The sequence below is a fragment of the Choloepus didactylus genome, chromosome 5 (assembly GCF_015220235.1).
Source record: "Choloepus didactylus isolate mChoDid1 chromosome 5, mChoDid1.pri, whole genome shotgun sequence".
NCBI lineage: Eukaryota > Metazoa > Chordata > Mammalia > Pilosa > Megalonychidae > Choloepus > Choloepus didactylus.
In genome coordinates, this window is record NC_051311.1 from 111993356 (window position 1) to 112007735 (window position 14380).

General features: G+C 37.2%; 1 protein-coding gene across 3 annotated transcripts in view; it reads right to left on the bottom strand.

Annotated features, from left to right (window-relative positions):
• Positions 1-14380, bottom strand: part of SGCE (sarcoglycan epsilon) — a 73048-nt gene that overhangs the window by 25602 nt on the left and 33066 nt on the right. For all 3 annotated transcript variants that reach the window (XM_037836694.1, XM_037836693.1, XM_037836695.1), the window contains exons 4-5: positions 12585-12657; positions 8312-8510 (exon numbers count right to left, since the gene is read on the bottom strand). In XM_037836694.1, the coding sequence (XP_037692622.1) occupies positions 8312-8510; positions 12585-12657 (272 nt within the window). The remainder of the gene's footprint in view (positions 1-8311; positions 8511-12584; positions 12658-14380) is intronic.

Below are 14380 nucleotides of genomic sequence, written 5' to 3' on the forward strand. Positions count from 1 at the left end.
TTGGGTGACGACTGACCTGGGAGAGCTGGAGGGTTGCCTTGGACTGGGTCTGAAGGGGACTATCTGTTTCTTTTTTGGCTCAGTGGAGAAAGCCCCAGTCATTTTCAGTTTCCAGGGCTGTGACTCTGGGAAGGGTGGAGACACCACAAGCAGAGAGTGAGACCATTGAAATGCTAATGACCTCCACCTGAGGGGTCTGTCTTCTCTAGGAGGAAAGGGGTGGGGCCCTTTCCATTCAGAACCAGACCCCAGAGCCTGGGGGAACACGGCCATACCTCCTCACACCAGTCAAGAATTATAGGCTAACAGGTGTCACCTGCTGGGCAGAAAAGCACAGTGACCCGAGGCATCAAAGGGTGGAGCAATTTTCTAAGACACACCCACAGGGAAACCAGATACTGAATACTTCTTCTCTCTGGGACCTGAGCCTGTTCTGGTCTGGGAAAACCTGATTTGGATAACCAAGGAAACCATGCCTAGACAACAGAAAATTACAACCTACACTAAGAAAAACAGTTATGGCCCAGTCAAAGGAACAAACGTACACTTCAACTGAGATACAGGAATTTAAACAACTAATGCTAAAACAATTCAAGAAGTTTAGAGAAGATATTGCAAAAGAGATAGAGGCTGTAAAGGAAGCACTGGACATGTATACGGCAGAAATCAAAAGTTCAAAAAACCTACTAGTAGAATCTATGGAAATGAAAGGCACAACACAAGAGACAAAAGACACAATGGAAACATACAACAGCAGATCTCAAGAGGCAGAAGAAAACACTCAGGAACTGGAGAACAAAACACTTGAAAGCCTACAAGCAAAGGAGCAGATGGAGAAAAGAATGAAAAAATATGAGCAACGTCTCCGGGAACTCAAGGATGAAACAAAGTACAATAACGTACGTATCATTGGTGTCCCAGAAGGAGAAGAGAAGGGAAAGGGGGCAGAAGCAATAACAGAGGAAATAATTAATGAAAATTTCCCATCTCTTATGAAAGACATAAAATTACAGATCCAAGAAGCGCAGCGTACTCCAAACAGAAGAGATATGAATAGGCCTACGCCAAGACACTTAATAATCAGATTATCAAATGTCAAAGACAAAGAGAGAATCCTGAAAGCAGCAAGAGAAAAGCAATCCATTACATACAAAGGAAGCTTAATAAGACTATGTGCGGATCTCTCAGCAGAAACCATGGAGGCAAGAAGGAAGTGGTGTGATATATTTAAGATACTGAAAGAGAAAAACCACCAACCAAGAATCCTGTATCCAGCAAAGCTGTCCTTCAAATATGAGGGAGAGCTCAAAATATTTTCTGACAAACAGACAATGAGAGACTTTGTGAACAAGACACCTGCCCTACAGGAAATGCTAACGGGAGCACTACAGGGTGATAGAAAACAGGAGTGTGTGGTTTGGAACACACTTTTGGGAGATGGTAGCACAACAATGTAAGTACACTGAACAAAGGTAACTATGAACACGGTTGAGAGAGAAAGATGGGGAGCATGTGAGACACCACAAGAAAGGAGGAAAGATAACGACTGGGACTGTGTAACTTGGTGAAATCTAGAGTGTTCAACAATTGTAATAAAATGTACAAATATGTTCTTTTATGAGGGAGAACAAGCAAATGTCAACCTTGCAAGGTGTTAAAAATGGGGAGGCATTGGGGGAGGGATGCAATCAGCATAAACTAGAGACTGTAACTAATAGAATCATTGTATTATGCTTCCTTTAATGTAACAAAGGTGATATACCAAGGTGAATGCAGATAAGAGGGGGAGATAGGGGAGGCATGTTAGACACTTGACATTGGTGGTATTGTCTGATTCTTTATTCTACTTTGATTTAAGGTTATTTTTCCTTTTGCTGCTTCCTAGCTGTCATTTTTTTGTTTCCTCTTTCTTTTGCCTCTCTACCTTCTTTGACTCTCCCTCCTGCCTTGTGGAAGAAATGTAGACGCTCTTGCTTAGTATGAGCAGAATGTTCAATTAGGATGAACTTAAATGTTTGGAAATGAACAGGGGTGTTGGTAGCAAGATGTGAGAATAACTAACAGTGCCGAATGGTGTGTGAATGAGGTGGAAAGGGGAAGCTCAGAGTCATATATGTCACCAGAAGGAAAGTTGGAGGTCAAAAGATGGGAATGTATAAAACTGAATCCTATGGTGGGGAATGTCCATGATCAACTGTACAAATACTAGAAATCACTACATGAACCAGAACAAATGTATGACAATACAATTAGAAGTTAATAATAGAGGGGCATATAGGGAAGAACTATATACCTATTACAAACTATATACTACAGTTAGTAGTATTTCAACATTTTTTCATAAACAGTAACAAACATACTATATCAATACTAGGAGTCAACAACTGAGAGGGGTTGGTTAGGGATAGGGGAGGTTTAGAGTTTCCTTTTCTTTTTTTCTTTTTTCATCTTTCACTTTATTTCTTGTCTGGAGTAATGAAAAGTTTCCAAAAATTGAACAAAAATTAAGTGTGATGGATGCACAGCTGTATGAGGGTACCCAGGGGCAAGTGATTGTACACTTTGGATCTTTGGATAATTGTATGGTATCTGAACAATCTCAATAAAAATGAAAAAAAAAAATTAAAAAAAAAAGTACCACAAAAAGTTTGTTGGAATTTTGATTTGAATTAGTGTACACATAGACAAATTAAGATCTTCATGGTTTTGAATCTTCCCATCCATGAACATAGTAGATACATATCAATTTAGTAGGTGCGCTTTAGGGCTTTTCAATAGTAATTTTCTTTGTAAAGATCATGTACAACTTTGATTTATTTGTAGGTTCCTTTCATTGTTGTTTCTATTATAAATGGTGTATTTTTTTCTATTACATTTTCTAACAGTTTCTGGTGTATAGAAATGTGGTTGATCTTATCCAGCAAGACTGACCAACTCTTTTATTAATTGTAAAAATCTATCTGTAGATTATTTTCAGGTTTCTACACACACAATTATATATTGTCTGTGAATAGTGATAGCTTTGTTTTTTCCTTTCCAATTCTTCACTCTTTGACTATTTTATTGTCTTGTTGTGCTAGCTCAGTGCTTCAGTTCAAGGTTGAATTTAACGGTAATAATGGTCACTGTCGTCTCTGTCCTGAATTTAGGAAACACTTCTAATGTTTCATGATACAGAATCACATTTACTGTAGGTTTTATGGTAGCAGTCATTACCAGTTTAAGGGGGTTCCTTTCTATTTACAATTACAGTTTTTGTCATGAATATGTGTTGTTTTATTAAATGCTTGCTCTGCATCTACTGAGATAATTATGTAACCTGTCTCCTGTCATGTAGTTATAAGGTAAATTACATTAACAGAATTTCTAATGTTAAACTGACTGCATTCCTGGGATAGGCCCAATTGGTCATGATCTCTTTTTTCTTTCTTTCTTTTTTAATTAGAGAAGTTGCGGGTTTACAGAACAATCATGCATAAAATTCAGGACACCCATTTATCATCCTATTATTAACACTTTTGTTTTGTACCTTTGTTTAAGTACATTTGTTACAATTGATGAAAACACATTTTTATAATTCTATTAACTACAGTTTAGCTTAGGGTTCACTGTTGGCATGCTTTTTAATATATTGCTGAATTTGGCTAGTTTTGCCATCTATTCTTACCTGAATTACCAACAAAACTTTTTAAAAATTGTCCTCCCTGCTGTTGGAGTCAACACTTATTCACCATGCCTCATATTTCCAGGAGCAGGAATTTGGCTAGAATAACACTTCTAGATTCTAGTTCCATCCCTCACTTACTCCTCCCCACTGGAGAAGGAATGGGTTATCGTATAGGAAGAGGGAACTGGCAGACAAGACTCAAGCTCTTCTAGTTTTCTTGGGGTGGCTTTTTCAGTTTGCAGGAAAGAGGCATTTGATTGGTCTACTCTTTCCACTTCATGGCTGGCTTAACAGGGCAGGCCTGGTCCAACTTCCCTCCCACATACCCCCCACAGGGGAGGCTGGCAGTTTTAGCGGATAAGTTCAATTCAGAGCTAAGCCACATTCTCCATTTAGCTTTATCATTTATAAAGCAGACATTATGACATCCATCTCTCTAACACTTATCTTTCAACTGGTTCATGTTCCTCTGGCAGGGAACATGGATGCTTTGGGGTGCCTCCATTCAGAAATCCCTCCATTCAGTCCTTCCCATATTCCAAAATGTATGTGATCTAAAATGAAAATGTAAACATAAACCGTTTTCTGCAAAGATATGTAATGCCTCAGGATAAAATTCAAACTATTTTTCATGGTACAAGGTCTTACATGATCTGGGTCTTTGCCTCCTTGGTAATTATCACTTCTTGATCTCTATCCTCCGTTTCCATACTGAGTAGTTTTCCAAAGCCTCCATAGGCTCCTACCAAAAGGGTTTTGCCCAAGATGTTCCCTTACCCATTTTTTTTTTTTTTTATAAGGCTAATTTGTAATCATACTTTAAGACTCAGATCAGGCTTCATCTCCTCTCTGAACCTTTTCCAGGATGGATCTGGGGTTGGTGATTTGCCCTCTTATGAACACCTCAATTGTGGTACTTAGAGCACTGTTCTTTAATTATCTGATACATGCCTGGTCCCTACTAGATTGTGAGTGTAGACTGTGTTTTTTAAATTAGTGTGTCCCCAGGACTAATACAATATTTCCCCAGAGTAAATACTAAGTAAATGTTAAAATACAAAAGGAAAGAAAATGAATCAATGGCTAGAACTTAGAAGAAGGGATATTAGACTTAGGGTTGTGTTGATTTCATTTATTATTGAGTTTAATAATTTTTTTGCTTATGAAAAAAGTATCCAATTATTTTATTAAAACCATTTAAAAAATTCCCATCTCATATCACCATCATTACATAAAAGATAGGATATGTGTGTCAAAAATATAGACAGGACATAATTTAAGAATAAAGGGCAGCCCCGTAAATCACCAGGGATGGTGAGAATTTTAGCAGAGCACTAAGAACTGGCCCAGGATCACAAACTTGCATCAGACCAATATTTGGCAGCCACTGAGGCATTCTCTTCCTCAATAATGCCTTCTCACTGAGGCATCTGATAAGGGGCAAAAAGCAGACAATTAATTAGAGTGATACTTTATGAGATGGTCTAGAGAATAAACTAGGATTCTCTGTTGCTAACTGAAGGTGATCCACATGCTTTGGTAACCAGAGGAAACAGTGGTAGGTTTGACAATCTCTTATGAAAAGTGAATATATTCCTTAATCCTCACACCCCATCATTGCAGTCACAGCCACCGTTTACACCGCATCACTCAGCTTTTGTTGGCAGCTATGACATGCCTAGAATGAAATATGAACCTGCTCTTCTTTCCACCAGCTTTACCCCAGGCTAAATACACACATGAGTCCTTAGTCTCTGGCTCGGTATCAGGAGCAAAAGCAGCTCCAGGTCTCGCCCAGAGAGAATACAGTTGTCTTGGGGATATGGATCTAGCAAGTCAATACAAATCTTTTCAGGAGGCTCAGCCCTCCCTTGCAGGAGCTTACTCACTTTGAAGTAAACCTTTCTAATTGTTTTCTTTTTGATTAAGGAAAAGTTTGAATGCTGTCAGTGAGTTTTGCAGAGTTGAAAAAATGCTTATCAAGGATGAGTTGCTGAAATGTTGCAGAGTGGAATGCTAACGATTGACAACGGTGCTTTGGGTTGTGGAAGGGTAGTAGGTTTATTCTGAGAGTCTACTACTGAGACCTCTTCCTAGTCATTTGCTGTCAATGGACTACACAAAAAAACTAAGAGGTATTGACAGTCAGTGGATTGTGGCTTCCTTGAATTATAGGAAATTATTTCACAGAAATTATTTAAAAATCAGGAACTAAGATACATACTAAGTCGTAAGTGGAATACATTTACTAGGCACTTAACCAATACTTCTGAAGCATATGAATACATTTTTAGAATAAAATTCTAGAAAAGCAATGGCTACAATTCTTTTGATACTTCTGATCCTGCCTCTTGAACTCTTCACTATTGCATTTTTAAAAAAGGATCTGTAGCCCCTGGTATTTCCAAAAGAAAGAACGGAAGAAAAAAGCTTTTTTTCTTTTTAAATGAAATAAAAACCATGATATACACTATCAAAAAAGGAAGGAAGTCACCAAAGGTAAGTTAAGCCCTGGATTTGTTTCTAAATGTAAGACAATACAGTTAAAAACTTGTTTTGTGACCATGACATTATATGCCAACTAAAGAAAGTATGCTAAATCATTCCCAGGGACAAATTTTTCTTCTGGAACTATACACAAGCAGGATTTTATTACATTGGTGCTCATATAGGGACACTGGAGTAAAAGAGTAGGCATTGGGTGCAATTTATAGAAATGCTATTTTAAAAGACTTCTCACATGAATACTTTCTAAAGGTTAAGGCTTAATATTAAATTAAAACTCATGGAAAACATGTCAAGTTGGGAAGAGATCTGAGACAATAGGGTCCAAATATATGCCACCAGACTGAGTCTCTCAAATGTCTGACAGCATACGCCGCCCATTAGCAGGTGCTAGGGGTCAGTCAGTTAATGACAGCATTCTCTCACACATACTTGTAGAACAAAAATTGTGTTCTTAAATTAGCGTCACATGCTCAAGCCTAGCCCTAGGCTTAAAGAACCAGAATCTCTAGGGAGAACTGGAGGCCAGGACCCTATCTATATTTTTAATAAAGCTCTACTGGCAGTTCTCAGGCTAGACATGGTCAGGAGGCAGTGCTTGGGGTGAGAGTTTGGTTTAGAGAGTCCTTAGTTCAATTTAGCTTAGTTCAGATTCTAAAAGTGCCTCTGTGGGTGGGATCTGACATACTAGTTTTAGAGGGGTGAGCCCAGAAAAAAGTACAGCCGTGGAAAACTCAATCAATGTCTAGCTTTCATACTGCTTCCTCCAACAACTTTTGGTTGTTGTTTTAATAATCATCATGGAACACATGCCCTTAAGAAAATTTTTGAAAAGGGTCCGTATTTAGAGAACGTGTTCAGGGGAGATACCACTTGTTCATTTCTTACCGTGGTTCTGCTTTAATTACTCAGTGGAAGAGAGAAACATGCTATAATTCGGAAGTGAAAATTTAAGCTCTAGAATTATGTTTTCATAGAAAGAGCCAACCAACAGACAAGAGATAAAGCAACTATTTTCCTCAAAGCACTTTTATGTGTGCTTGACTGACTCCAAAATCATTGCCATAAGGTAGAACATACAATTTAATTCTGAAATTTTTAAGTTGGACTTTGCAGCTCACTGCTTTTCTCCTATCCCCATTGTGCCTACTCCCTCATACCTCATCTACGTCTATTTGTGATTTTTTTCTTTTATTTCCACCAAGTGCCCCGTTAAAGCTGCCCTTAGTCAAATTCTTATCAGTTATCCTCTATATAAAAGTGTTACCAGGACTATGGATAAAGGGGGTGTTGGAAAGGGATGGATATGCTACACAAAATATGATTTATCCACAGCTTGTACTTTTATAGGATTGGCCTAAAAAAGAAAGACAAAAACAGCAAATTTGCCTCAACCTACAGATTTGAAATCAAAGTTTGACTTGACATGGACATTGACTCACCTACTCTTTCAATTTATCCAGGCAGAAGGAGCATTTCTAGATCCCTAGAAAAGTGCAAGTCACCTTTTGTAGGGCTTTGGAGTTGACAAATCCTTTTCAAATACATTGCCTCATTTAATCGTTACAGCAACCTTGTAAGAGAACAATTCCCACAGGAGGAGATGAAGTCAAGGCACAGAGGGGTTCCACAATGTGCTCAATGTCACCCAGTTTGTGAGTGACAGGGCCAGGCTTTAGGCTCTTGTCTCACAGGAATGGGTTTCAAATCCACCACAGTCATCAGTCACTGACACATGGTGGAAAGAATGTTGAAGGCGAAGAAATAGTTTCCTAGAATAAAGTTAGCCCTCTGCATGTACTTCTGCAGCTGATAAGTGGGGCGTCAATTTCCTTTGAAATTCAGGGCCCTAAATAATCAGCCTCTCTAGGGAAGGTACAAAAGACTTAGTGTCGTAATTCATGATGCTGATCTTCATCTACAATTAGATTCCACAGGAGGTGAAATCTGAGATATAAAGAACCATTAACATAACCTCTTTGTCAATATAGAAAATTGCTAGTATTTTCATATCTTTACAATATCTATTTCTTATTAAAAAGAAAACTGCAACAGGCCATCTTCTATCTGCAATAAGTCCGATAAGATCACCATATTTTAAAATCCATATTTAAGGCAACGAGGAAAAGGTCTGCTTACCCCTCCTTCATGTCATTGATGGGAAGCGGAACCCGGCCGCCTCTGTCTAGGGCCGACGTGATGTTTATGGCATTCAGACGCTCAGGCTGCCACACATTTTTCACAGCCCCAAGAAAGTCGCCAAGCACCTCGCTGGCCAATATTTCTTCTACATTCATATTTTTAATGAAGAATTCTGCTTGATATGGTAACAGGAAGTCTGATTTTGGTGAAAAATATGCATATCTTTAATGAAGCAGTTATTTAAAGGGAAACAAAAGAACAATTTAAGATTTTCTTAAATTGTCTTAAGTCCTGGCATTGGGGAAGGACAGTAACACCGACTTTAAGTAAAAGCTTTCTGGGTAACAAGGAGCATATCTAAAAACATTGCATACCTTAGATACCGAACTTTACAATATAATCAAATCCAAAGTACAGCAGTTCAGTTTATAATTATAGGATTTGATCGAAAAAAAGAAGAAAAAAAGCCAAATCTGCCTCAAACTCAGAGTTTGGATTAACTTGCCAGTGATACACCTTTTCAATTTAACCAGGTAGAACAAGCATTTCTAGAACTCTACATGGGTAGAAATAATATTTTGTATTTGTAGTACTTTGGAATTGACAAATCTTTTTCAAACACATTGTCTCATTTAATTATTACAACCACCCTAGGTAATGTTGTCCCATTTGAACACGAAGATAGAGAAGACATCACCAAAGATCCTGCTTACGTATGGGTTGTTTATAAATGATTGAAATCTATTTTTCATTTGTGATATTACTGATTTTTTGGAGTACATTGAAACATTATTTTTAAAAACAAATAGTGATCATATTTTCAGTAAGAATTCTAAAGTCATTGCAATTTCACTATTTTGATCACTCTAAAACTTCTTGAAAAATTAAATTTTAAATTCTTTTTGAAATTTCACATCTCACATTGTTAAGTTTTCTTAGCTTTTTTCCCGTCTTCACTGTCTCATCAAAATTTCCCTCTGAACATTCAAAAATTAATATTTTAAACCAACCCAATGACAAATTCAGATTATCAGTATAAGAGCCTCTACATAAATATAAAAATATTTCAGCTTCTCAAATGTTACTCTTGAGTTGGGGACCACCATTTCTTATATTCTGATTGATCTAACATAAAGAAGAGCTTTCATTTTATGTTATAATCTTTATATAATCATAAACGCTAATATGTTGTTGAATATTTACTATGAGGCAGGCCAAGCTAAGAGATTTAGATTTAGGTGAATTATTACATTTAATCTTCACAACAAGCAAATAGGTACTAGCATTTTTCTGCATATTTTCAGATGAAAAAGCTGAGCTTTAGAGAGATTTAGGAACTTACAGTTTGAACATACCCATGTGATTTTTATGTATGCTAAAGGAGATTGTGTATGTTTAGTGCTCAGCAGAATTCCTAATGCACAGTAAGAACTTAAAACGTCATATTTTAGCTCATTATAATAATATAAACAGGTTGATTACATGAAATCTTCTTCAAAAAGTAAAAGTTTCTGAACTGTACACAGATTTAGAGCTGCCAACAGTAATTATACTATGTATATCCTCAGATTTATTTCAATAACAATGAATGCATCTCTAATGCACTTCACTCTTCTATAATAATTAAATAAAATATAAAAATTATACAATTAGCTGCTGAAATCTTGATCTCATTTCTTGTGAATTCTCTTTGATATTAAAGAAACTTTGATGTCAGGAGTGAAGTCAGGATAGAAAACTGAGTTTTCAACAGTTTTCTGGAATACAGTTCATAGTTGTCTCTTCCTAAAGATTTAGTTTTTCAAGCCCCTCATCACAGAATATCTTTACTCATCTCCTATACTGTCATTTATTCTGCTTATCACTGTGTTCGATTTGTTTGATGTATAGCCCATCTGTGATCTTCTAAAACACAGTATATTTATTCTGTTTCATGCAGATAAATTTCCTGCTTCATACAAATAAATATATTTTCTGTTTTATACAAACAAAAACTTAATCATGCTGCATTTTCCCTATACCTAGAAACAGTCGTTCAGCATTGTGTCATGAAGCAGTTTCTTGGCAATTAATAATATAATCTATGTAAACAATAAAGAATATAGTTTCTGAGTATGCCAGAAATCTATCTATTAATTTTATTCAGTGTGTTTGCATCCAGTTTTCTTAAAAAGCTTGTAAAACTTTTAAAAAGTTTTGATGCCACTCTAAGGGGGACTGATTTTTGCCTTTTCCTGATCCATGGGGCCTGGATTCTTTCTGTGGCCCTTCCCTGCAGTGCCCACTGCTGCCACACATACCCTTCAGAGCCTCTGGGCCTCACAGCTGCCTGCTGTCTACCCAGCCAAGTGCTGCTGCCAGGCCTCCCAGAGATGAGTCACAACAGCTTTCCAACTTTGGGGAAATCCCATCCTTGCTATATTTGGACATCACAGAGGCCAAGGGAACAGCAGGCCAACAGATTGGCAGCAGGCCTCTGAAGTACAAAAACCCAATTTGGACAATCACTTTATACACTCTCCTCGAGCTCTGTGCTACATGACTAATTTCCCATTAGGTCTCTTGGAGCAGGAGACATCTGGGCAAGGAGCCTGTCTGAGCATGACTGTCTTCATTTTCAGCTTTTGCTGTTTCTTTTCCTAAACCTTATTCAGGAGGAAACTGCATGTGTACAGGCCACGCTCAAAGATACACATTCCATTGCCCATTTACATTCTGTCTCAACCAGTAAGGACAAACATGTGTCATGTCGTTCAGTAGTTTTCAAATACTTTTGGGCCACTGAACCCTACACGAAAGCAGCAGGGCAACTCTGCGTGAAGTAAAGGTGCAAACTCCCCAAATCTACCTACTCTTGGTCCCTTACCAGCATGGCATCAAAAACCCTCATTTAAACAAACAGCTCCAAAATCCCACTTTCAATCCTACAGTTGTCTAGCAGTCTTCAATTAGTGTCTGTATGATCATGGGTCCCCACACTTCGTGGACACCTAGTAAGCTGCCTTGTGAACTCTGTAGCTCCAGAACTGAGCCCAGTCCTCAAGATGAAGGAAGTTCTATCGTAGACCAGGCTATGTCAGTGCGTAGCGAGTTCAAAGGTGTTTGTTTGTTTGTTTAACTTTATATTTTAAAATAATGTAAAACTTACAGGATAGTTGCAGAACTGTTGCAAAAATAATACAAACTCCATGCAGAAAACCCCAACATACCCTCAGTCCCACTCCCCAAATACCCATATCCACCAATTGTAATATTTTGCCACTTTCTGTCAAAGGGTTTTGAGTTCCTCTAAGAGTATAATAGTGAGGTTAGTTCATCCATGTCCACTGTAATATAAGTATAAAATTATATCAATGAATTTCCAATAAGGAAGGAAACTTTGTAACTATTCTGCTCACTAAGAGTATTCTACAAGGGCAGTTTAGACTGGATGCAAGCATCCAATTACAACTACAACCCAGAACAAAGTCTCCCTGTTCCAAACTTGTGTAACTACCAAAAGCCCTTGGTATCAGTTCCTCTCCTGTCACCCTCCTAAATGATATTTAGTATAGAAAACACTATCCAATATTTACAAATTTTAACTACAAACTTTTCAGTGTTGTATGTTTCTCCCAGGCAAATACCAAAATGGGGGCCAAATATTTGACAGCATGAGACAATGTTTCCTTTGTCTCCAACTTTCAAGATCCTCATGAAATCACTTATAATTTGAGCATATATAACTCTAAATTGTTGATGGACTCCAGCAATTACTGATGTATGATTAGTTATGTAGGAAGGAAATCGTGGCTCAAATTACAGTCTGTTTTCGTATCCCAACAAATTGACATCTTCACTTACCACTGGAATACTAACTAAAACTTACTAGTTTTAAAACAAAATAATGAAAATTGCTAATAGTTACTATGTGCACTATGCTGTATTAAGCACATTGCAAGCCTTAACTCATGTAATCCTTAACACAGACTTATGAGAGAAATAATGTTCGTAGCCCCATTTTACAGATGAAGAAACCAAGGCTTAGAGAAATAATTGGGCTGTCTCTTTGGCTCCATCTCCTGAGCTCTTAACCACCATAACATATCATGATATTTTAAAATGAATGATATATTGCTTTATTTTCTTATCCACATTTTATTATTTCATCAGTTATTTTAGGGATGTGGTGCTTTAAAATACTTAACCCTATTTTATATAGGTCTAAAACATAATGAAATAGACTTTTTGAAATAAGGAAACAATCATCAACCAATTTTTCCATACCTACCTTCTGCTGACATTATATTAATTATCAAATTATGCCTTGCAGTCTCAAAGGTACGCCTATTGTAGGCAGTTATCTATTAGAAAAAGAAAAGCATATTAAAGAAGTAGAATGTTATTCAAAAAATGAAGTTATTAAGGACAAAATAAAAATGAATTGTCATTTTGTCCATTTTCATTATTTATTTATATACCTAAAAAATATTCCTTCTCTGGGAACTAAGAACTCAGAGCTTTTAGCAGTATTATAGGAAAACAAATCATTAGTCAGGTCTATTTAACATGCCAAAACATAAAGTAAAACTCAAGCCCTTTCACAGAAGTCCTAAGAGCTGGTAGCAATGCAGCTGCATCATTAGTAAATGAACTAACAATTCTGAATTACTTAGCAGTGACTTTCTAAGATTACAAAATCAAAACAAAATGAAACAAAACAATGTACCTTCATACTTTTAAATGGAGTTTAAGGATTATGCTGGGAAATACACATCAAAAAAACAAACACATCTCTGTTGTTTGTATTTAATACTAAACTGCACACCAACCAGTCAAATGTCATGGATAACCTTTCGGAAATCATATGATGAAGATAAAGCAGTAAGAATCATAATCTATGAAGCTTATGGAACATGCTCAAAAACACAAATCAGCCCTTCATAGAATCAAATATTAGTAAACGTTTGCAGAGCAAATAAACTTACACCAAAGTCAACTCAAAAACCACCACTGCAAACAACAAGCAAAGCCAAGGCCAATAATAGGGTATAGCTTCAAAATTCAAGAACTAATTAACTTTATAACAGATATTAAATCATTCAGACACGTCTGCAGTACCTCAACAAAGCAAATGATTGTGTAAAAATCTTAGAATCCCAGCACTAGCCTTCAGGCAGTAATTGCAGCTGTAGTTGACATGAGACGAAAGAATAGGATAAAAGGGATGCAAACCAAAAAAAATATCTTGTGTATTTAAAAACAAATAACAGTGATTTTTATAGCCTCACACATGTGCTTCAAATGAAACAGATCATACACACTGGAAATACTATTCAAGAGTGAAACAGTAAAACTCAGAATTCTGGATTATTCCAAACCTTTAACAATATCTAAGAGGTAAATTTTCTGAAAGGAATATTATTCCACGAAGTTAAAAGAACTTCTTTCTCCACAATATGTCAAATTTCCCCTGGACTTAATTACTTCATTGCTGCTATCTGTTGGGAGACATGATTAATTAGGTTCATGCTGAACACCAAAATCAATACCAGTCATTAAGATAAACTAGAAACTACTGTTCACAAAGAAGCAAATAAAAAATGTAAAAGGAAAAAAACAGATTTGGGAATATTCCTGAGTTTAAAAGTTTCCCTGCAAAAAAACTTAATCATGTTTTCAACAAAAAAGTACTGTGCCGGTTTGAGTGTATTGTGTCCCCCAAATGCCATTATCTTTGTAGTCTTGTGTGGGGCAGAAGTTTTGGTGATGGTTGGATTTGCTTGGAATGTGCCCCACCCAGCTGTGGGCAATGATTCTGATGAGATGTTCCCATGGAGGCGTGGCCCCACCCATTCAGGGTGGGCCTTGATCGGTGGAGCTATATAAATGAGCTGACTCGGGGGGAAGAAAGAGAGTGCAGCTGGGAGTGATGTTTTGAAGAGAAGCAAGCTTGCTGGAGAGGAACGTCCTGGGAGAAAGCCGTTTTGAGGCCGGAGCTTTGGAGCAGATGCCAGCTGCCTTCCTAGCTAACAGAGGTTTTCCGGAGGCCATTGGCCATCCTCCGGTGAGGGTACCCGATTGCTG